Genomic DNA, 25,542 nt, shown 5'->3' with positions numbered 1-25,542 from the left:
GGCCTCCTGCGCCACCCCGTTCTGTTGCTCACAAGGAGGGCAGCTGCGTCTGAATGGATTGGGCTCTGGCCCTGTGACAGGAGGTGCTTTGTGATGGGGTTGGCAAGCACAGCTGAGCTGCCTTTGGTGGCGTTTGCGGGGGAAGAGATGGTGAACATCAAAAACCTTAACACTGACTGAGCACCTACCATGCTTTCCCACTTTATTGATGTGGATATTGAGGTCAGGAGAGGTTCTGGGACTTGTTCCAAAGCAGGAAGCTTGTTGGTCACATACATGTTTTTCTGGCTCTTAATTTGGGTGTCCTTCCTCCTTACCAGAACATCTCATCCTGCTCTTGTTTTGGTAAGCCCAGTGGCCTGGCAGTGCCTTCTATACATCCTGCTTGTTTGGATGGCTAAAGCCAGGCCAGCCCTTGAGAGGACTGAGTAAAGCAGCAGTGTCTCTTTGCTGACAACCTTTTCTCCAGCCACCTCTGCTTCTTGATTTCAAGTTGATGACATAAATGAGGAAGGGAAGATGCTGAATTAGAATTCATCGCTAGACCTTCTAGGGTGATTCCTAGCTACATGTGGCTATCTACATTTATGTTAATTAAAAAAAAAGTTAGCTCCTCATTCACACTAGCCATATTTCAAGTGCTCAATAGCTCCCATGGCCAGTGGCTACCATGTTAGACAGCACAGATCTAGACTACTGGACAGCTGGGGAAGGTCTGCTAGACACTGATGGCCTACAAATGGAGAGTTGAGTCTTAGGGCCAAAAAAGTGAAAAGACATCCTTGAAAGACCACGAAAAAAAAAATACCCCTGGGAGTGAGGTGGAAAGTGACCTTAAATATACAAAATACCAGAGGAGATGGGGGCTGGGGAAGGGGCCTTCTGCACCTCCTGCCAGGACCCTGGTCTTCTGCCCCGTAAGAACTGGCTACTGCATCATTAGTTTATTTTTTGGCTCTGAACAAAAGCAATCTGGGCCTGGGGGAGTGCACCCAGGGAAATCATTCTTTCAGATATTAAAATTAAACAGCAGAAATAACTGGAAGAACCTCAGACCCCAGGAAATGACATCCGTTTTGTGAGGCTCCTTCCAGAAAGAAGAGCTTCCTCCTCCTCTCCTCCCCCAGGCCTGAAAGAGGAGCAGTCAGCTGGGAGGAAGGGGCCCTTTCCACTTGGAACCTGGGCTCTCCCAGGAGGTGTCCCAGCCTCATGCTCCTTCAAGAACACATCCACATCAGTCTCCACTTTTGCTGAGGATGGGATGGTGGGGTTGTGGAGCTGAGACTCCTCTCCTTCCAGGCCTCCTAAGGAAACCTGTGTGATTCAGTCACACTGACTGGTTAAGACCTGACTCGGGGGAGTCAACCCATAGGGGATGGTCACCCCATGGCCAGGCAGGAAAAGTATGAGCTGGGCCAATAATTAGAGACTTCCGGGGACTATAAATTAGGAAACTGACCAGTGCTGGGAGGTACTGAAGAAGCAGGGCAGGTGCACAAAAGATGACACCAGCTAGAGCCAGAGCCAGAGTGGAGGCAGAGACACACTTCTTCTGAGAGAATAAGGATTGTATGGGGAGGGAGGGAGGCAAGGAGGGAAGGAAAGCATGGTCCAGGTCACCTAGGTACTCTGCTAGGCTAGGAATACCACAAAATCCAGAAATAGACAATGGACCTGAAAACCACAAAGCCAGAGGGGGGATAAGATGTGACTAGCCTCCCTCCTTCCCCAGTACTCCAATCACTTTCATCGCTTCTATACCAAAGGCTGCCCTCCAATGCTAATCAGCTTCCTCTGCAGTTTTGGGGAGCAAGGAGGTCACAATGGGATCATGAGACAGAAAGCACATTCTGAAGTTTGAAAGCTGATCTAGGAATAAGAGAGAATTTGGATGTAAGCTCATAAGTGAGATTCCCCAATTCCCAGACCAGATAAAACTCCCTGGGTCCAGGGGAGGAAGAAAGAAGTGTGGACAGGTGTTGAGGTGGGGGACAGGGGAGACCACCAACCTTGAGATCATGCTCTGGACACCCTCACCATGCGGACACCAAAAGGAGTGATGTTAACGGCCCTCTTCCTCATTGTTGGAGAACCTCCTCTTGTAGGGAGCCCCGGCTTGACGGCTCAGCTCAGCACAAGAATCCTGCTTGGACTTCTGGAATGACCCGCGCTGTAGAGAGCCTGTCTCCTTTAATAACATGAGCCCCTAATGGGCACTGGACACAGAAGTGTGAAGATGGAGATGTGCACAAGGGAGTCCCTGCCACTAAACAGAAGGGGCCTAAGGCAGATGGCCAGGGATCTCCCACGTGGCCAGAACATCCCTTTTGCTGCTCTGATCAACCTGAGGAGGTGCAGATGGCAGCAACCCCAACTGCTCAGTGGAGGGAAAAGTCCCCTCTGCCTGAATTCCCAAGTTTCCTATGGGACATCTCAGGGCGTGCCTAGGGTTTAGAAAATGAAGACGCACATTGAAAATATTCTCCTTGATATGTCTTTTCCCAGCACATCTATTGACAGGTCTGGGTTGCTGGACTAATTAGCAGCCCCCCTACCAAACAGACTCACTTAACAAGAGCTTGCCTTGGTATGGGATAGAGAATCATTTTCAAATGTGTGACACTGTCTACTCTCATACACACAAGCATATAGAAATATCTGCCTCCCAGAAGAGAGGAATTACATTAAAAATCGGAAAGCAAGGCTCAAAGCTTAGGAAGAATACTTTTGAAAGCTGAAAAGGTGTGCAGAGAGTATTTATTCCTGCTGTGGAGTTTGATCTCTTAAACATAGGCAGCCACCCACACCAACTTCGAGAAAGAATTCCAAATATTGATTATTTAAAGCCTCTTACTGGAAAAGAAATGTGTAGCTTGGCTTATAATCTCCAAGATTCAGCTATTTGTGTCATGGGGATAATGAGCAAAATTTCACAAGATCTTGATAAATCACAAACAAACTACAATTCTAGAAAATTATTCATAGCCTTCTTCCTTTACTTGGCACAGGCTCAATGAATCTATAGGGTGCAAATTTCCTTACAGACAGGAAATCCTGCTTTTAGTGTTTCAATGTTGTAATAGATCAGATATAAAGCAGGTTCTAAGACAAGTGTTTTCTTGGGGCTATCTTTTGTTGAAAAAGTTGTCAAGATCATGGATTTCCCCACTAGTAAGGAAAACATACATGACAAACAGCCAGAAGGAACAGAAACCTTTTTAAAAAAGCGCACTCTCAGACTTGGGATTTCTGAAATACACAAAACACGAAAGATCCAAGGGAACATTCAAGCTGCGATGTTCAGAAAGTTGAACCAGAAATGGCTGTTGAAAGCCACACACAAAACACACACAAAGCACACACAAAACAGGGAAGTATCTACAAGAAAAGAAAAAAAAGAATGCAAGCTTTGTCATTTAAGGTTTAAAAGAGTGTATCAAGGGGTCAGAATCTTCTACCCAGACTTCTACCCAAACTGAGGCTGAAGGATGCAAGCCTTAGGAGCAAAGCAAACTCGTGGGGCCCAAATGGAAAGGGGCAGGTTGAGTGTAGGTGCCAATGCTGAGTGTGATCAGGTTTCAGATCAAACTGGAGCAGCAAGGACTAGGCCCTCTGATCCAGATCCATGACTAAGAGCAGTGAACCCCAGGAAAAGACAGCCCCATGGCCCTCTTTTGGGGGAAGCCTGGGGTGGCAGGACACCCCTCTGGGACCCTCCAGCAGAAGACTATCACTCTCCTGCCTGGATAAGGCAGTCCCAGCTCTTCAGGAGCCTAGAGACAGCCTCCTGGGGAGGTTCTGTCATCCACATTCCCTTCTGGATATTCCCCAGGGCCCCTGGGACTCTGGGATCACCTGCCCAAATGGCCCTGAGCCTTTTTCTATGTCCTGCCTGGGCTCTTCTCAACTGACTGTAGGACAGATGACTCTGGGTCACTTCGGGCGAAGCATGAGCTAATGCAGCATGAACCCTAGGCAAGGAGGGACGGTGAGGTCAGGAATCTCCCACCACTCCAACGCAGCAGCTAAATCACCTGTGGTGCCTCCCATGTGAGGTCCTGCCAGTCTCTCCACGCTCATATTCTCTCACTCTCCACCACCCACACCCTTGGTTTCTGCTCTCTCTAGACTCCCTGACTCACCTCTCTGTGTCTCTGACCATGAGGCTTCCCATTCCTGTATGGAGTCCCTTTTCTCCATGCTTCTTTGGAATCTGCCTGCCCACTCTTCAAGAACAGCACCACCTGGCCTTCCTGACACTGAGGTGCCTCCTCTAAGCTCCCACAGCACAGCACGCTGTATAGACCCTCGTCAGCATTTGGTGCATGGCAGGTGCTAACCGTAAGTGATTCTCTTCACAAGACAGCAGGTTCCTTCAGAGTGAGGCCATGTCCTGAGCATCTAGAAGGACTCAGCCCAGCACTACTTTGCAGGGGCTCAAGAAATGCTTTCTAGATGTCCAAGTGCAGGAAGTCTGTATTTCGCTTCTTGCAGCTTTCACCCATGCATTCATCTGTTTCCTGCTGGCCAGTCAAATGCCAGATGTTACTCTTCCAGCAGTTCTTACATCCAATGATGTTTGTTTAACAATTTCTGAGCATCCTAAATGTGCTGCACAACATGGAAGGTGAAGGGGATAGAAGGAATAATTTACTCCTGCCCTGAACAAAAAGTGACTGTGCAACTCCAGGCATTCAATGGCTGGACACAGTACGAAGGGGCTTCTTTATTGGGGCTTACATTCTGGTGGTGGGGGCTTATATTCTAGTGGGTAGGATAACAAGATTTGGTCTTGGGCCTTGGGGATGGCACCAGCAGGTCCACTCAAACATTTGTCTCTGCCCTGCTGCTCTGCCCACCTGGCCTCACGTTGGACACAGGCATGTATGTTGTGTGTTGAAGCTTGCCCCACTTGGGTCTCTTCCCTCCAAGAAGAGGAGCCAGGGAGAAAACCTGCACGGGCCTTGGCAGCAGGCTCACGGCTATTTGGGTGGAGAATTCTGGGCTTCTGTGTGCTTGGAACATAATCTTGAAGGGGTGGGCACTGGCCTTGGTCCATGAACTCCTTGCCCTATGGATTCTAAAGTGTAGGGCCCAGGGCAGGGGCTAACAGTGGCATTGGATTCCAGTGATTACGAAGTGCTAACATGTAGATCCATGCCCATTCTTAGGGAAGTGTTTAAGGAGGGTAGTATGCATTTGTGTCCATGTTGCCTTTATGCCAGCCTGGAAATGCACTACCACAGACAGCAGAAACCTTCCTGGGTATCCTGGGCTCATGAAGAGCAAGAAAAATGAACCCCCTCCACCTCCAGCTGATGACTCAGTGAGTCCAGAGGGGAGATGGAGATGGGGAGAAAGGGCCATGCAGCTGCAGGCGACAACATCTCTTCAGGAGGACGAAAGCACGCAGTGTTTGGGTCCAGAGTGGAAATCTCATATCTCAGATGTCAAAGCATCAGGATGCTAATGGCTGCCAGGGAATTCCGGATCCAACTCAGTGCCTGGGGCTCCTCAGCCTTCCGACAGGGTAGCCTCCTTGGTGCCGAAGGTGACATCCATATTAATGGCTCAGTGCACACAACTACCCTGAAAGGCACGGAGGGCTGGGGGGTTGCAAAGGCTCTCCTTACTCATTTGGTATTTTTAGAGAATGTCCTTGTAGAAAAGAGACTTTTCATGCTCCCTTTTTTGGGAGTGGGAGACCAGTTGAAGAGTTGATTGATTTTACCCAGAAGAGTTGATTGATTTTACCCAGAGTCAAGATCAAGGTGGCCTGTGGGTCTTAAGAGGTCAAGTGTCCTCCCAGAAGTGACACATAAAGCAAGGTCAGCAGAAGTGGAGTTCAACCCCATGTCTTCTCTGACTCCACAGCCCAGGCTGTGCCTGCTGACCTGCTCCAGCTGTGGGTTGAAAGCAAGTTCTCTGACCCCTCCGTTGAATCACAGTGCGCTGTGACTGTAATGGTGGAAATGACACCGTGGGACTTCAAGGCTAAGTCACCCTCCCTTTCTGAGCTCTCTGGGCTGCCACGTGGAAGTCCAACTGCCTGAGGCTGCCACACTGTAGAGGTCACTGTAGGTGCTCTTCTCAGTAGCCACAGCTGAGCCAGTCCTTCAGCCATCCCACCCCACATACCAGGCATGGGAGAGAGAAACTCTTTAGGATCACTGGTCTAGCCACAGCCATCGGAGTCAGTGCATCTGAAGCCCTGGATTCCGTGCAGCAGCATTCCCACTGTGCTCCTTCTGAGCACTCAACACGAACAACCCAAGAACAAAACAACGTGGTGACCGGGCATGCCACTGAATGTGGGGAGCTCGCTTCACAGCGATAAATAACTAGAATGGAATTAAGGGGGAGGGAATGCCACAGAGATGGGGAAGCAGTAATGTACCTAGTCTAGAATTTGGCTCAGAGAGTTCTTGTTGGACAGCTGTCCACTCCTTAGACATCGTCACATGTATGCCCTCCCCCAAACCCTCCAAATGGGGACAAGGGGACCACAGACTTTAGAGCCACTGGTTCTGTGGCAGAAGATGCTAGGGCAGTGGTGAAAAGTAAGAGGCCAGATGGGAAGAGAACAAGCTTTTCTTGTTCATCTTCTATGTGTCAGACATGGTGCTAGTTGCCATTACATATAATCCACTCAGTGAGCAAATGTTCTGTCCCTAACACATGCCAAGAAGGGGTCTGGGAATGAAGCTGCGTACAAAACCAAGTCCCTGTTCTCATGGGGCTTATGTGTGAGTGAGGGTGAAAAGTTGAAAAGCAAATAACTATGCAATGGCAGATACCATGGAGGAAACAAAGCAAGGTAAGAGGAAATACGGCGGCATTTCAGAAAGGCCAGTTAGGAAAGTGCTCCCCAAGAGGGTGGTGTTTGAGCAGAGAGTAGGGTTAAGTCATGGAGAGTGGGGCTGTTTGACTTTAGAGCCCACATTCTGGGCACTAACATGAAGGGAAAGTGCATAACAGATGGCTCCACCTTCGAAAGCTGCGGTCTTTCATCTCCATTTGGTGATGGCCCCCTACAGGGCTCAGAGGACCCCCACCCGGCAGCGTGTGAACAGGAGGGCGGAGAGAATCCACTGGGGGTACCTCAGGTGCCACACCCCACACCCCTAGGCCTGGCCTATGGACCCTCCAGGAAGAGGCACAGAGGAGTACTTACACAGAGCACATGGAGGACCACCGCACCTTGTCTTCTATCCTCGTTGGTGAAGATGTCATTGGGGAATTCATGCAGGGCTAAAGAACAGAGAAAGAAAACCGTCTCAGCACAGGTGACCACATTTTCAGTGCTGTAGGTCTGGGAGTCTTGGTTTTAACATGGGGTCCATGAACTTGGATGAAAAAAAGATCCTACATCTTTAAGTTCACAAAACTAACCAGAATTTAGTGTTTCCTTCAGATAAGAACGTGGGCAACCAACCACAGTAGTGTTAGCAGAACCTGGGGCTCGGCCCCACAGATGTTTTCATAACACATCATACCATCATACTTGTGCAGCTCTCACCCACTGCTTCAATCTTATGGTGGTTGTTAGGTCACCACCTGTGACTTAAAGTCTTAATGAGGAAGCATGTGAACTACTATATTGCAAATTTGTTTTCTAATATTTTGACAGCTTCATTTCCACACAGTCAGTTTCCATGTGTAACCTTATGTACTTTGCTGCATGCATGCACTGAAAACTGCTTCTCTGAGCGGGGGCTGTAGGCTTCACTGGATCACCAAAAGAGTCTGTGGCTCAGACAGATTTGAGGCCCCTGCTCTAAGTGGGCCTTCATTTTGCTCCTTTTCCACTTTGCCTGACCTGGCTTAGGGTGTGGGCCTTGTGTGCTATTAAAACAACCCCCTCCCTGCTCCCTCCCTCTGCTCCCCTTTCTAAGTTGACCTCCATTTGTGGCTGGACCAGAATGCCAACCACAGGGATGTTCATGCCTTCTCAATGTTCCAAAACCTTTATGCCATGAGATGAAAGCTGGAGTCTGTGAACTGATGGTCCCAAGAAGGTCCTCCACCACTAACTGGGCCTCCTGTCCCTTCCTCTCATAAAATCCAATCAACTTTCTGGGCCAGGTTCTCACATCTCCTCTCCTTTATGAAGCCTCCTGTGGTCCCTCCGATAGGAATCCACGGCTCCTTTGCCGGAGGATGTGCCCATCAGGGGCGGCAGGAAGCAGCACACACCACCCCCACCCACAGCCCCACATGGGCAGACATCACCAGCTGCTGAAAGAAGTCTTTCCCTCTGAGCTTGATGATGTCTCCAAGTCTTTCTCTAGCAAGTTTTTAGAGAAACTACCACCATTTGATGGGGAGGATATGCTAGATGATACCTGCTTGCCACTTGTCTTATTTTGGATTCCCCTAAAAACAGACCCTCCAACAAGGATGTGGAGGTATGTGGTTTACTTGGGAGGTGACTCCAGGATGCACTGTGCATGAGGGAGGCAGTGCAGCCAGGAAGGGGAGAAGAGACAAAGACAGTGGTGCTAAGGAGTGAGTGGATGACCTCTGAGACACCCAGGCCCAGTTCTGCTGGGGGCCCCTGGCTTGCCCAGAGGATTTGTGCAAGACACAAGCCATCGGTCACTGCTTGAAAAGGCTCTGCTCTCTGCATCCAAGGCAGCATTGGCTTAAGGCATTGTGCAGGTCTTGGGTAGGAGCCACACGAGGTGTTTGGGCCAAAGGTACATCTAGTACATAAAGGAAGGCTCACCTTCCAATGTACAGCAAGTGGGGGAGAGTTAAAACTACATTATATACTTGAAACTTGCGAAGAGGGTGGATCTAAATCTTCTCACCACACACACACACACACACACAAACACACATAAATGGTAACTATGTAGAGGTAATGGATATGTTAATGAACTGAAATGTGGTTAACATTTCACAATGTATCTGTATATCAAAAGATCAAGTTGTATACCTTAAGCATATATAATTTTTATACATCAATAATATCTCAAAAAAGCTTTTATTTTTTTAAAAAAACAAGACCCACCTTTATGTCTAGCTTATCACACTCTCTAGTTTTGTATGGTCCTTTAAACATAAAAAAGGAGACAAGAAAAGACAGGAACATCATGATTATGGGAGGATTTTTCTAAGCTGAAGCTGCTCTAAACAGGCTGCATGGAGCCCCTCTGAACAATGAATAAACTGGGAGAAGCCTGGAGGAGTTTCCCTTGGGGACCAAAATGAAGCCACGATCTGGAAATTAATGTGAGGGGCAGAGGGATGACAACAGTGAGCATTTATTGAGCACCTGCTCCTGGCAAGCACTGTACCTTGCACTTTGCCCCTGTGATCCCATCTTATCCTCACAAACAGGTTATTATTCCAGTCCTGTAGATGAGGAACCCAAGGGGAAGACAGATGGGGCCACGTGCTTGGGCTCCATGGCTGGAAAGTGGGAGAAGGGCTGCACACCCGGCAAACCCAGGGCTGGGGACACCCCTCACACATGCCACCCCCCTCCTGCATGGATCTGCAATTCCATTCTGCCCTCTGACCTCTTCCTTCTGTGACCTCCTCCCAAAAGAGGATTTGACCTGATTTACATTCAGCTGCCACACTCCTAGAGGGGAAGCAATAGGCATTTTTTTTCTTTGCATTTTTCAGTGTAGCTGCCACAGGGTGTTTTGGCACTGGCCAGTCCTAGGGTTGAAAGGTCACCTCTCCTATTGTTCTCCTAGTCCCAGAGCTGGAAGCTAGAGATGGGATGCTGAGTTAATGTATCAATCATAACAACCATCACCCACGGGAAACAAGCCAGTCATATGCCCTGGGGCAGTGCCAAGCAAAGGAATCACGTGTGGAAACCGCTTATTTGAGGTCCCCAATCATCAATGAGGGGTACAGGGGATACAGGTATGTGGCATCCAGTTAGCTCTTTAGTTCCTGCCTCACTAGCTTCCTCCATGATCAATAACGAGGGACCGAGGGAGCACAGGAAAGGAGTGAAAGTCACCCCATGAGCATCATCCACATCTGCACTGGGTTCTCCCCAGCCCAGCTCTATTCTCCTGCCTCACTGCTGCCCCGTGCATGAGGCCACCGAGGGCCAGAGAGCACATCTGTTCCACCAAGGACACCACGTCAGTAAGTGACAGGCTTGGGTTCTGAATCCAGGCATTCTGAGTTTCAGTTCGCCACAATATGAACGGCAACTGGCTGAATGAAGCAACTGCGGGTATGTATATCCCACTGGCCCTGGTTCTCTGGTGGAAGAGGTTTCTTGTCAGGGGTCTCCATGCCAGCCCACATGGTGGCCCCAGCTGGGACCCCTGGGGTAGACACACTGGAGGCTGAGCCCTGGATGGAGCAGGACCCAAAGGGCCCCATGCTGACTCAGGACAGTCCACCCAGAAGCTGCCCAAAGTCCTGGCCGGGCAGAGGTGAGCCAAAGAAAAACCACAGGAGCTTCTTCAGGGTCCTCCTTCCTTGGAGGCTCAGCAACCCTCCCTTTCCTCCCTTCAGGGAGTGGGCAGCTTACCAGTGACCTGATCTTGGTCTGCTCTCCAGGGCCTGCTCTCTGATCCATGCCCAGCTGGGAGCTCCTCTATCAAAACTGTCTCCTCCTGTCAGCAGTCACAGCTGGCCATGAGGAAGTGTGTGAAAATTCTCCATGGGGCAATGAGCGCCTCCAATCTGGCACAGTCAGCAGCAGAGCCTGTGAATGGAGCGGCCGGCACTGTGGGCCGCCTCACCGAGTTGAATGTGGGTAGAATGTGGGAGCTCCAGGGTCAGGGTGGGCAAGGCAGAGGAAAGTATAATGGGTTTGAACCACTGTTCTTCAAGAACAATAAAAAGTCTTATTTGATGGCCAATAGCAATGTGGAAAGAATGACCAGGTTAAATACTCACCTAGCAAACTTCACCTGACATCCACCCGTTCTGGCCACCTTTTCATTACAGCTCTTCTCAGAAAACACGTATCAGGAAAATAACGAAATTGGAAAAATGGTTTCAAAGGACTCACGCACAGCTCGCAAAGAATACTACATGTATTTTATTTTCCCTTTTATATATGCGTTATCTTTTGAAAAAAAGTCACAGGGAGAGATTTCATCTAAAAATTGAGCTAAGCCCAGGCCAGGCGTGGTGGCTCACGCCTGTAATCCCAGCACTTTGGGAGGCCGATGTGGGCAGATCACAAGGTCAGGAGATTGAGACCATCCTGGCTAACACGGTGAAATTCTGTCTCTACTAAAAACACAAAAAATTAGCCAGGCATGGTGGCGGGTGCCTGTAGTCCCAGCTACCCGGGAGGCTGAGGCAGGAGAATGGCGTGAACCTGGGAGGTGGAGCTTGCAGTGAGTGGAGATCACGCCACTGTACTTCAGCCTGGGTGACAGAGCGAGACTGTCTCAAAAAAAAAAAAAAAAAAAAAAAAATTGAGCTAAGCCCTCTTCTCCTACCTGAGGTGAGTCTTCCCTCATAGGTTCCAAATGCCCATGCCTTAGGCTGGGGCCCTCAAGAGCAGACCCTGAGAGAAAGATTTGAATGACAGCTGTTTATTTGGGAGGTGATCCCAGGAAGCATTGGGAGCAGGGTGGAGAGATGAGGCAGGGAGGGGAAGGGGCTGGCACAGTGACTCAAGCTTGCTGGGAGACAGAGGAAAGCAGGTCTCAGAGTTGTCTACTGCAAGGTCAGCAGCAGGGTGGGGGGCTCCGTCCAATGATGCCTGCCTGTCACTGTTTAGGGCTGTCCCAAAGGCACTGACCTTTCAACACTTCTGTGCAGCCCTGCACCGGCCAAGCCAAGCATGCTTCTGGGGCCAGAGAAGGCCCTAGAAAGAGTCACAGGTGATATATCAAGAAACCATCCGCATGTCTGGGTGTAGGAATGCCCCATGTCTGCCCTAGCCTGATACAACAGAATACCGTAGACTTGGGAGCTTAACAAACAGACATTTATCTCTCACAGCTCTGGAGGCTGGAAGTCTGAGATAAAGGTGCCAGCATGGTTGGGTTCTGGTGAGGGCTGTCTTCCGGCTGGCAGAGGCCGCCTTCTTACAGTATCTACATGTCAGAGTATGAGTAAGCTCTGGTCTCTTCCTCCTCTTATTTGGACACTAATTCCATCAGCGGGGTCCCACTCTTACACCTTTATCTGACCCTAATTACCTCCCAAAGGTCCCATCTCCAAATACCATCATTTTGGGGGTTAGGGCTTCAACATATGAATCTGGGAAGTGGGAACAAACATTCAGTTCACAGCATCTCCCAAGCCTCCTTTGCATAAGAACTGAAGAGGAGACGCAAGGTATCTTATTGCAGGAAAGGAGAGACCATAACTTATACACACATAATTAGCTTCAGCACACAGCAGTGGGGCATGGGGTGGAGGTGGCAGAAGGGAGTCCCTCTGCAAAAGCATAAAATCAGGATAAACTGTTATTAAGACTTGCATTCTGAATCTACCATGGTAGGACCCCAATGTTAAGACTTAGGGTTGTAACATGTTCTTATATGACATATCCAGTTCCACCATGTTAGAAGCTTCTTTGACTCATTTGCAAAGGGCATTTGTTGCCAGATGACCCTGTAGCACAGAATGTAAATCAGGAAGAATCCTATCCTAGAGACCCACTGGGGCAGCAGCTTCGTTTAGGGAGGCCATAAGGCTTGTCATTGATCTCTGTCAGCTCCTACGTGCGTGCTATATACACAGCCTACTAATAACATTGTTATTTCACTCATTGGTGCCTTGCTGTGGTTCTAAAGCAATTTGGTAGCGCAGTGCTTAATCTTCCTAAGGAAGGGGTCAGCCTGGAGTCAAGAAAAGTGTCCTCAATTGGGAATCTGGAAATGTGGGGCTCAATGCCAAAATGTCCAAAGTGTGGCTTTGGCCACCTGTCATTTCATCTCTCTGGGCCTCAATTTGTCTTTTGGCCATTTGAAAAATGGCCTCTGAGGATCCTCCTTCCCATTGCCTCTGGTCCAAACACAGTACACTGCAGTGCACACAGCAGATGCCTGATAAGTCTTAATGGGATGAAGAACTCTGAGAACAGACCTTGGGCATGGATGGGGTAAATCCACTCTGCCCAGTTGACCCAGTGGTTCAAGAAAAGAGCTGCAAGAGCAGCTGTGCTTTCCTCCTGGAGACTGTAACAGCTCTTCAACTGGCGACACACTCTGGTGCCTTGCAGGTGTGTGTGGGGCATGCGATTTTCTGAATAGCTGCAGCTCTCCAAGAAAAGAGTATATGCAGACAGTGTGGTGCACTGGACTGGAAGGCTCTGCCAAGTGCTTCTTGGCCTCAGTTGGTTCACTTCTAGAACACGAGGGAAGACAATATGGGGCCTCTAGCACCTCCCAGAGCTGATGGCTGGTGCTGATGTCACTATCTCCAGGTGTGTGTCCTCCAAATCCGGAAGTACTCAGCGCATTTTTTAAGGCTTCAGCTAGGATGCTTGCTGTATTTGGGAACTAACATTTTCCTTGGGTGATCAGTTAGATTTTGCATAAGATCCCACAGTGGGGAATCAGGCTTAGGTCCAGATCTCCTTCTGTGCCACACTGGGCCTCATTTCCTTCATCTGTAGATGGGTGTGTTGATGTCATCCCTGCAGGGTTGTTATGAAGAGTGTAGACAGTGAATGTGAAATACCTACCGCCATGCTTCCTGGGGTCACATATCATTATTCTAAATTATAACAACAATGACATGCTGGCCTGGTGTGGGCAGAGGACACATTCATCTCTGGTCTTGATGTTGAAATCCACATATTGCCAGTTCCTTCCTGCCTTGCATTGGCATCTGTTTCCCCAGATGGTGATTAGTCCATGAGAGCTGTATAAATGCATGTGCCTCTAGGCAGGTGCTTCTGGTACTCAGCCTGTTGGGGCCACATGGTCCACATGGCCTGTCAAGAGCAGCTACCCATGCAAGGAGAACGGAGCAGCCTCATCCAGCTGAGAGTCATTCCCCAAATACCTTCAAGGTCCTCAAAGTCTCTTTCTGCTCCTCTCTTTCATCCCCCAATTTTCCTTTCAGTGCATCCCGCCAGTCCTGGGGGCCTGCAGAAGCAAGCGGTGCTGTTCCCATGGAAACCACAGGGACCTGAGTGGAGTGGATTCCCCTTACCAAGGCAACGGCAATCAGCTTTCTTGCTTCTCCCTCCTGGCTGCTTTCATGAGGCCCGAGTTTGATGAGTCTAAACGGAGGTTCGCAGAGGTAGAGTCTTTTCTCCTTTGCTTGAAAAAAATGCAGCAGGAACATTCATGCCATCTTTAGACATACTCAACACATATTGATCAAATGGAGCAGGCCAAAATGAAGATCAACACATCCTAAAAAGCCTGGCTCCCTTAACATGTCTGAGCAAAAGGAACGTGGGCTACTGCAGCCATCAGAATACCAGTCTGCCATCCTAGTGACCTTCTCATGGCAAAATACCCACACAACTTGAGGGATTGGTCTCTCAGGAATTGCACCAAAAGATGGCAGTCTGGATGCTACCCAGCTTCCCCCTGCAGTGATGAGTGGCTTCAAGCTTCTGTTTCACATGCTTTCATTTGTCTTAGTAAAGCCTGTTGCTCCCACTTTTCCTGGGGCATTGTAAAAACTTTGTCTTCCGGGTGCGGTACCTCCTCCACTTCTCACAAAGCCTTCCCTGCCTCTCTTTCTGTGGCCCAGTTGCATTGTCCCAGTGCTCATCAAATTATTTCCCAACCACACTGTAGGCATTTGCTTGTCCATGCGTACCGTGGACTCAGTGGCACATGAGCTCAGCTCCCTGAGGACAGGAGCCCTGTCGTTTCTCTCTTTGTCATCAGCACCCACCAGGCTGGGATACATGAAAGAGGACAACAAATATCAAGTGTGACTGAATGCAGAGGGCCTTTCTCTCAGGAAGTGTTTTTGTATAAACACAAGACAGAATTATTGGCTGAGAAATGGTGTTGGGAGGGACAGCTCAGTCAAACTCCCAACTACTAGATCCCAACTCTGGTGGCAATGAGGGCTGTTCACAAATACCCCATTTCTCATTGTTCCAGAGACCTAGGAGGAGTACTTCTACATCCCTTTCAAAGTTAGGTAAGGCCATGCAGCTTGCTTTGATTAGTGAAATGTGAGCAAAATGATGTGGATTGCACGTGGCTTTCAAACCAGTGCCTGGCTCACCATTTTGCATTTTCTTGTCTCAGCATTTCTTGAAAAATACTTCAGGATGCAATGTGCATCTCCCATCAGCCTGGATCCCTGAGTGACTGATACCAGAATCCCCAACCCCCAAAACATGCATTTTGTACATGTAGCATGAGTAAAAATAACATTAGTGTATTTTGTAGCCACTGATCTTTGGGGGCTGTTTGTTACCCAGCATATCCTAGCTCCTTGTGAGAAATGCATATGGTCCTTGCTCCTTGGCATCCCTACAGCCTTTTGCACGTTGTTTGCCTTGCAGCAATTTTTGGTTGTTTTCTCTCTTCTCCAGTAGACTGGGGGAGGGAGGTTAAGGTTGTAGGATATTTATTCTTCTCTGTAGCCCTGGTGTCTAGCAAAATACCTGGCACACAAATCACTTAATAAGTGTTGGTTGAGGCAATTAACACATCTGTCATAACTAAAGGCCCCTGAATAAAATTATCCACAAAAGAATCTGTGTGAAAGTACATAAATGCATAACTTAATTTTCTAAATATTTAGTCTTTGGAAATGTTTTAGAGACATTTCAATGCATGCTTACATTCAACGAGGTCAAGTAAACCTCAGGCAGGCATGGGAGAAGGCATCTGGCAACAGGAGGTGCTGGGTGTTCCAGGGAACCAGTCTGTTCTTAGATGATCTTTTGAATTTTTGTCTGGTTCTAAAGACCATATCTTAATAACATTGGAAAATCTATTAAATCAATACTGTGTCAAAACACCACTGCTTACTTTCAGCCCTTACCATCTGCTGGATACCATACTCAACACTAGTTAAAGGTACACAGCCCTCATCACTGAGGAGTTAACAGTTGAGGTTAGCTTGGGAACAAGGGGACTGTCTTTGAAATCATCCCAATATCTTAAGTATTCTGAATTTAAGAATGGAAGTAACCTTTATCAAGTATTGCAAACATATTTATCACTTTTTCATAGCTTCTATGTGATAGGAAGCATTATCCCAATTTACAGATAGGTAAGCTGAGGCCCAAAGAGGGCAAGTAACCAGTCCAAGTTCACATAGACCTTAGTGGAAGAGCTGAGATCAAACTAGGGTCCAACTTTCTAATATGTTGATTCCACTGTCCTAGAAAGAACAAATTACCCCATTTTTTACTGTTTTTTTTAAGGGCATAAGTCCCTCCCTTCAAAAACCAGAAATGAAGTTCAGATTCAAATGGATTGATGTGTGAATGAAAACAAGGTCATGAGAAGCATCTCTGTGAAGGAAGATGCAACCACAAGTCATGGGAACAGATGGCCTAGAGGGATCATAAAACTATCAATCAAAATAGTATTGCCAATCAAATTTGCTAAGAAAAGTTGAATCAGCCAAATGCTTATGTGGTGACATTTGCTTACCACAGGCAACCAGCATTTTACAAGAGCCTGAGGGCCTGGATTTGAATCCGTCCTTTACCACTCGTAAGTTCTGTGGCTTTGAGAAAATTCTTTAACATCTTTGAGTCTTAATTGTTAATGTGCAAAATGGGAGAATGAAAACAATACCCATTTATGTGGTTATTATGAGGATTGATGATGATGATGCTTATGAAATAGGCAATACCTAAAATTGGGCAAGGACCTATCAAATGATAGCTCTGTTTGTCCCTAATTTATTAAATAATGGAGAGGGAGAAATACGGATAGGGGCATTTCCCAAGACATCAATACCAGGCCCACAGTCCTGGGGCCCTATCTCTTTTGTACTAAGCACCTGCATCTCTTTACCTGAAGGCTTTCTCCAGAGCTGAGAAAGGATCCCCTGCCCAGGCACTGCAGGCTGGATATGCTGGAGAATTAATACCACTCTTTCTCTCAGGAGAAAATGTCAACCAAAGTCTGATGAAAGGTGGGTGTATAAGTACCCCAGCTCCCTCATTACCTGGATGACATAATGCTGAGGTGTGTTCTACACTGTTAAGAGTTCCCAGCAGAACTAAGTTCTGGTTGCTCACGGCGGTAACATGCCTATGATTGGTTGCCTATCTGCCATTGTCTTGCTGTCTCACTTCCCAACTCCCATACTTGGGATCATCTCAGAAACAAACAACTTGTACTTGAGTCTGTTTCTGGGACTACTTCTGGAAAACCCATATTTAGAAAAGGAGAGTTAGGAATTTTGCACTTTTCCCTCTCTCTATTTCAATACAGATTTGTTTTTCCAGAAAACAACTTAAACACATTTGGATGAATTTTCCCCTAAATCATGGCAACAGTCTGTATGGACAATTTGCGGTGGATTTGCAATCTAGATAACATTATGGAACTACCTCACTTCTGAATGCAGATTGAGAAACTGCCTTTACTCCTTGTTCATGATGCTGAAGTTGATCCAACATCATGAGAAGTCCCTTGGTTCCCACTTAAGAACTCTTTTTCTCATGTCCGTATTGGCAGAAGATTTTAAACAATCAGCCCACAAACTTTTCTCCTGGAAGAGAACAGACATTCTTTGGAACTAAAGAACCCCAATCATTAGTTACATAGACTATTGGCCTAGCAGAGCACTGAAATATAATAAGACAAACTAGAAACATATTTCTTTATCAATAATAAAAAACCATGGCATCAGTGCTACTCATGTCTTTGAGCCAGCAGCTACTGTGGAAAATGCAGCAATCTCATGAATAATGTAGTTTTCTCAGGCCACAAACATGGCAGCAGATAGGAGGTCTGTTTGCAAGGGCAAGAGCCTACGGCATGTATTTGTTGCTCACATGTAATTATCAAGGCTGTGTCACTAATGAATTCTCATTAAAGAAAGTGACATATTTATGGTAAATTCCCTGTGGTGTGCAGAACTTGATGCTCTTCTTGGACTCCTTTGTTTCTCAAAGTGTCCCTTGGTGCCAACGTCAGAGACAGAATGTTTGAATGGATGACCTAGGGTCTGACCCAAGTGCTGCATCTCTCATGTTCTTATGTCTGCTATTGATCCAGACCAACAGGCTGACGTACACAGGAACCCACTAAATAGTTCCTCAAGGGGACCCATGGTGGTTACAAGGAATGCCCATTCCTGTTCAATGCCCTCAGAAAGGATGAGATTGCGTGAAAAACTTTTCTAGAAAAAAAATGCACTTGAAATAATGCTTTTGGAATGTAGTAATTCCCTACAGGAATCTACATGGAAAGTTTTTAAACTTTAAGCATTTATTTTATAGAAGGTGAAGTGTGCATGCTAAATGGCTGGAGATTTCAAAATCAGTGACATTTTTTAATGTTAACTCATCAAATTCTAGAGCTGGAAGTAACCTTTATGGTTCTATTGGTCTATAGATGGGAGGATAATAACAGAACTTCACGAAAAGCACAAAAGTTTCCCTCTGCTTCCCCTCTTAAAAACTGCCCTTTTTCTTTCCTCCTGATGTTGTTATTCCACGACTGCCAATTTTAAGGATAGAAAATTGGTCTCATTCATGTTCATTGCTTGACTGCTAATGATTGACTGATTGATAGGCTGAGTCTTGGATGGGGCTTAGTGTGGTAGAGCATCTCCATCTATTAGCAATGTCTACCATGGTTAGGGGAGTGGGAACAGGGACATGTGCACTCCTTATTTCCCTATACTGAAGCTTTGCTAACCAAGTCCTGAAATGAAAGAATAACTGGCACTCCTTGGTCCTGGTAATAGTGATTCCTGACATCATTTTGTTTGATCTGCACCTATTTTAGAATATAATCCATTTAAAAGGGGGAGAATTATTACTAATCCATCTACTTGAATGTATTTGGTATCTTCAGGGAATTTATTGAGACACCTTTAACCTTTAGCTTGATTTCTAGTTTATGATAATGAAATAAATATCTAAGAATATGCGTAGCTGTTGTAGGAAGACATAAATAAGCAGACAAAAAATATTGATTAGCTCAGTTGGAAAAAATATGAGCTGTGCTTACTTCTCAGTTTTGGTCTTGGCCACCTCTGGCCCCCTCCTTAAGGGGAAAATGCAGATGTTAACTGCAGGAAATCATTTTTCGTTTTATGTTACCATATGTTCAATATTTTTTGACCACTTACCTATAATTTTAGGTCAAAGCACTAAAGAATCTGCAAATTACACCTGAAACTCTTTTAAGGGTAGATTTGAACTCGATTATTTTTTGTTAGATCACTAAGTTTGTGCACCCAAAGTTTAGATTCCAAATATCAAGGCTCCATCTCTTGGACAACATTTGCCTCTGAATACAAACAGAAATTAAGAAAAGAGCATAATTAATTCAAACCAAAAAAGTAATTCATTTGTTCACTTTTCTCCATTTCCTTGAACTGTCACAGGGCTCTGGTGATGGCACATTATAGCTCTGAATGAAACATACTAAGTGCCTTTTGCTTCAACAATGTGCTTTGGTGTTCAGCTAGGATTTTGGGTTACAGATTAAGAACAGGAACTGATGACATGAGAGGTATCTTAGGAAGGGCACTGTGCTGCCTTGTAGATGGCAGAAGAAGACGTGTCAGAGTTTGGAGCAAGCAAGATCAAAGCAAGAGAATTTAGAATCTACTTGATGTGTATCCAGTATTTTTTTTTTTTTCTGAGACAAGGTCCCACTCTGTTGCCAGGGCTGGAGCGCAGTAGCACTATCATGGCTCACTGCAGCCTCCAACTCCTGGGCTTAAGCAATCCTCCCACCTTAGCCTCCCAACAGGTGTGCATCAACATGCCCAGGTATTTTTTTTTTTTGTTTGTTTGTTTGGTAGAGACAGGGTCTTGCTATGTCACCTAAGCTGGTCTCAAACTCCTGGTCTCAAGCTATCCTCCCACCTCGGCCTCCCAAAGTGCTGAGATTACAAGCATAAGCCACTGCACCCGGTCTTCTATTAATTTTTTTTATTATATATTTGACTTCATGGATGATGGCTCAGGAGATTCTGGATTCTGTCATCTTCCTCTGAACAGTGTTGAGTTTTGTTCTAATAGGAAGTTGAACTATCGGAGGATTGTAATTACGAGCCACAAAGCCAGAGGTGGTTTTAGGTTTTAAGCTTTGATTGAATTACTGGAGGGTCATCATTTGTGGTAATTTTAGGCCTGTTTTACGTGTGCCCTTAGTCCTGAGATGTGGTCCCTATGGGCTTTCAATGGAACATCTGAACTGTTTATCAAGCCCCTTTAACTTTATAGGCTTGCACTTCTCAGTTTGTCTCCCCAGTGCCAGGCAGCAGATGACATATCTGCTTTCAGCCTTTCAGCTGTTGTTTTCCCTGGGCCGCGTGGAGTCATCCCCAAGCATGTGAGGTTCAGCAGTCAGTCACGGACCTGAGGGAAATTTATATGTCTATTATAGGGCTTTCCCTCTTTGACTCCTTTCTTTCTGAGATTTCCCCCAATTTTCAGGTGCTCTGGGACCCAAGCTCCAATCTCTGATGCCTCAACTGAATAAGACTGCTGCTTTCTGCCTGAGCTCTATCCCCCATATGCTGCACACCTTGGTGAGGTTTCAGAGGAGAAAAGCTAACTGCTACGGCCCTCTGCCAGTGTAGTTTTCTTTTGAGGTTCATATCCCCTCCAGTCTCTGCTTGTTTTCTTCACTTTCCTCTGGAATAAATTCTACATTATAAGCGACTGCAAACCAAATTCTCATTAAAGATTCCCCAAACTTGCCCTTAGCCACATTAAGTCCTCCATGGAACTTATGCTGCTTGGAGTCACGGTGTGGCCTGGTGGTAAATAACAGCCTAGGGAAAGTAAAGGTTGTTGGGATGGGCTGACAAGCTAGGATGGAAGGCCTGGGAGGTGAGCTAATTGCATGCCAGCTTACGTGGATACACCAAAAATCAGACAGAAAGAGCAATCAGAACAGTGGGAAATTACAGGAAGAGACACTGCAGCCTTCCAAAGCTCTCAACTATAAATATTTCAAGGTCAAGTCATCCCAAACAAGCATCTGTGGCAGTTCTAATGTCTCTGACAGGTGATACCCCAAGGCTCAGAGGCAAGAACATGTGTTCAGAGGCAAAATGATATTGGAAACCAGTTACAGCTAAGAAGGTGAAATTGTGTTCTACTTTCCTTTAGAATCTGTGGGATATCTTAGATGTTTCCTGTAAGTGTCAGATTTTGATGTCCCATGTGAGGTCGCCAAATTGAAATTCATGGCAACAGCAAGGTAGGTGTTTAATAAATGCTTTTCGAATCTAGAGAAACTTGTGAAGATTTATGAAGAGGAAAGAAAAGTGGGCAGAAAATCAAACTTTTGACCAAGTTCGGCCATTACATAAAGTACCTGAGTATTAACATTACTTTTTTTTATGGAAGAAAGTGAAAATTTGGCTTAGTTGTTGAGACTTAGTTGTTGAGTTAGTTAAGACGAAAATGATAAATACCATAATTTATGTTCCAAGTAAGGAGGAAAAGTGGACATGAAGTAGGAGGAAAAGGTTTCACTTCGTTCTTATGTTAGAATGCCATCATATCGGATTTAAGTAGATAATATTTAATTTGGAATCCTTCTATCAACTATTTTATAAATTTTATCATAGCAAAAATAAAATATTATTACAAAATATACAATAAAATATATAAAAAAAAGAATGCCATCATATCACCCATTATAAGTCAATTACTTCTTGCTCCCCCTCAGAACCTATGAGTTTGTGTCATTGGCACAAAGATTGTCATTTTTGTCTTTCCATGTACTTATGTATCATTGCAGGGTTGGCTGGAGTTGAAAACAGATTAAAAGAGATCCATAAAGTAATATAATTATTAGAAGACAAAATAATGCAAGAGGTAGTGGTAGCAACATCCACTCTGATGTAATAACCTTGGTCATGATGTCACAGAGGCCTCATGCAAATGTATACATTTACAGTCATGAGCTAGGACAAATTTCAGGCCCACTTGAGTCAAAGGCTGATCAAAGATACTAATACCTCCTCTTCAGCCTTCCCAGATGAGGAGTGGTTTACCATGTACTTGAAGAAGCTACGTTGCACCTCACTGGGCTGTTTGAGTTCTTGTAACGATGTTTGAGTTCATGTAGTGGGTGGGGTAAAATAACTTAGCAGAATTTTCAAGGATGGAAAGGAATTTAATATCATTACTTCCTTTGATCTTTTCTCATATATAACTTTGAATTTCAGGGCATTTCATATAGATTTATGAAGGAAAATTTATTAAAATAAATTCTTTTAGAAAATGACCCTTTCAATGTTTGAGACAATTTTTTATCCAAATAATATTGTATTCAATGAGAGACTCCAATATTTAACTTTTCTTGCCTAGCTCACATAAATATGATCAGTCTGTCAATCCTAACTCATAAAAATCTCTGATCTCCTAGGTAACACTAAGATGAGGAGAGAAGCAAAAGAGCTGCTTTTGAATCTGTAGATGGAAGCAGCAAATCCCATGGGGATCCTGAACGAGGAGAGGAGACCCTGCCTAATAGCTTCCGAGGTGGTGGCCGAGTGTCCACAGTTGGGGGACTGGAGAGAGCGGCATTTCCTTCCACTGAGTCTATGGCACAGAAGCAAATCGAGTGGCTTTTTCTCAACAATTTCAGGTAAATGGTTCTTTCTAAGGATACAGGTTCCTTTGAGAAAGATTCAAAGACCAAAGTGACTCTGATCCCACTTGCATCATATAATGAGCTTTTCAGGGACACAGGTGTGCACCACGCATTTCCCCATCAATATAACTCAAGGGTTCAGGGCAGAGTCACTACATTTACCATGTCGTTCTTCAGCTGGCGGAGGGTAACAGGGAGTATTCAGCACAGTCTTGATCTCAGGAGTTTACAGCCCAGCTGGGCAGCTAGCTTCCAGCACACACACACACACACACACACACACACACACACACAAATGCACAAACTGGAAGATAATTGAAGAAATCAGGCTATATCCCTAAACATGTATGTATGTATACATCCATGTGTGTACATGTATGTAAATATAGGTATGCATGTATGTGTGTGTGCATATGTACAAACACATGCATATGCAAGTATCTAGGTGTATGTGCGTAATGGACTGAATACCCTACTCCCTAAATTCATATGTTGAAATCCTAATCCCCAGTGTGATGGGGTCTTTGGGAGGTAATTAGGTCATGAGGGTGGAGCCCTCACAAATAAGATTAGTATCCTTATAAAAGTCATGAAAAATTAGCTTTGCATAGTGGTATGCAACTGTAATCTCAGCTACTCATGAGGCTAAGGTGGGAGGATAGAACCACTGCACTCCAGCCTGGTGATGGAGCGAGACCTTGTCTCTAGAAGAGTCATGAGAGAGTTTGTTTCCCCTCTCTGCTCTCTGTCACGTGAGAATACAAGAAGTCAGAGGTCCGTCACCCAGAAGAAGGCTCTTGCCAGAACTTAACCATACTGGCACCCAGTTCTCAGACTTCTAGCTTCTAGAACTGTGTGAAATAAATTCCTGCATTTATAAACCACTCAGTATGGTATTTTCTTAAAGCTGCCAGAACTAAGGTAGTACATATGTATATGTATCTGCATAATAACCATCCCAAACATAGTGGCTTAAGACAACTGTAACATTTTATTGTTATGTCTCACATTTTTAGGGGTTGACCAGCCTCAGGTAGGTGGTCTTTACTCGGCTGCTCACACAATTGCAATCATATGGTGGCTGGACCTGGAAACGTGAAGGCTCAAACACTCACTGCCTGTCTGGCCTCTGGGCTACGGGAACTGAACCACCTGGGAGCTGGAACAGCTGGGGCTCCCTGGCCTCTCCATGTCTGTGGTCTTGCCATGTGGTCTTCTCAGCTTGGAGACTTCTCACATAGTGGCTCAGAGCTGCACGTGCACATGTCAAGAGAGTGCCAGGAGGAAATCATACAGCCTTTTATGATCTGGCATAGGAAGTCATGCAAAACATTTCCACTGCTTCTGCTAATCATGGCAGTTACAAAGATTTAACCAGTCTTAAACGGAGGGGAGGTGGACCCTACCTCTTCACTTTTGGTGGGGGAGGACAAGATTCTGGAAGAGTGTGTTGTCCCGGAGTTCTTGCTGTGGTCTTTTGGGAAGATGCAATCTGCCACTATTTATCTCACCTGAACTAATAACCATAGCTATAACCATATTGATAACAATTGATATCTATTAATATGGATCAGACAGTGATGGGAAGTGAGGTCAGGAAGGAAGGTGTCAGCATGAGCCAGCACAGTGAATAAGGCTGCATGGGGAAAGTCAGGCTTGAGTGGAGCCTTAGAGAAGGACTGCAGGAGGCAGTCCAGGTGGACAGGGAAGTAGAGACAAGGTGTGGGGGTGGGGGAGGAGCAGAGCCTTCCAGAATTTGAATGAGGTGGTGGCTCTTTAATGCTGTGGTCCCCAAACTTTTTGGCATAGGGACCAGTTTTGTGGAAGACAATTTTTCCATGGACTGGTGGGGAGGGGTGGTTTGGGGATGATTCAAGCACTTACATTTATTGTGTACTTTATTTCTATTATTATTACATTGTAATATATAATGAAATAATTATACAACTCACCTCCATGTAGAATCAGTGGGAGCCCTGAGCTGGTTTTCCTGGAACTAGACAGTCCCATCTGGGGGTGATGAGAGACAGTGACAGATCATCAGGCATTAGAATTTCATAAGGAGTGTGCAACCTAGGTCTCTCGTGTGTGCAGTTCACAACACGGTTAATGCTCCTATGAGAATCTAATACCACCACTGATCAGACAGGAGGCGGAGCTCAGGTGATAATGTGAGCCGTGGGGAGTGGCTGTAAATACAGATGAAGCTTTGTTTGCTCATCCACTACTCACCTCCTGCTGTGCGGCCCAGTTCCTAACAGGCTAGGGATTGGTACTGGTGCATGGTCTGGGGAATGGAGACCTCTGCTTTAAAGCATTTCTCCTTGAACAAACAGCCAAGTTCTCCAGCAGAAACAGTAGCAACTCTTAATACGTTAATATCATTGTTCCCATTGCATACTCTTTCCTGATCCTCATGAGAACTCGAGAGCTCTGTGCTTCACAGAGTGGGAAATTGAGGCCCAGTTCACAAAGTAAGAAGATCCATTTGATCTTCTGAGGCAAGTGTCCTTCCTTCTACAACACAGCAGCCTCTTCAGGATCAACATTAGACATGGTTTAGTTCACGTTTCTCCTCAAGCTCAAAGGGAAAAAAAATGTGCTTATGCAAACCCTAACTTTGTTTTTTCCCAAAGAAATGACTGCACCAAGCATCTGCAAAACCACATGGAATTGCATTAAATTTCACAGTATATTAGAGCCCAAAACGGGACCCAAGACTAAAATTGGCCAACTTCCTAATTAGCCTTTTACTAAGCCTTGGGCTGAAGAAACATGACCCCAGAGGACATAGCGTCTGGGATTCTGCTCCTCACTGCAGGCCTTGTGGTAAGTATCTTTCTCCAACTAG

The 25,542-nt window shown here is 45.9% G+C and overlaps 1 protein-coding gene across 1 annotated transcript in view; it reads right to left on the bottom strand.

The window, feature by feature from the left end:
* SLC24A3 (solute carrier family 24 member 3) overlaps positions 1 to 25,542 on the bottom strand; it is a 509,957-nt gene that overhangs the window by 202,553 nt on the left and 281,862 nt on the right. The window contains exon 3 of the mRNA XM_054468182.1: positions 7,175 to 7,251. Within this exon, the coding sequence (XP_054324157.1) occupies positions 7,175 to 7,251 (77 nt within the window). The remainder of the gene's footprint in view (positions 1 to 7,174; positions 7,252 to 25,542) is intronic.

Source organism: Pongo pygmaeus, chromosome 21 (genome assembly GCF_028885625.2).
Source record: "Pongo pygmaeus isolate AG05252 chromosome 21, NHGRI_mPonPyg2-v2.0_pri, whole genome shotgun sequence".
Lineage (NCBI taxonomy): Eukaryota > Metazoa > Chordata > Mammalia > Primates > Hominidae > Pongo > Pongo pygmaeus.
Note: the sequence above shows the minus strand (reverse complement) of the source record. Positions and strands in the feature narration are given on the sequence as shown.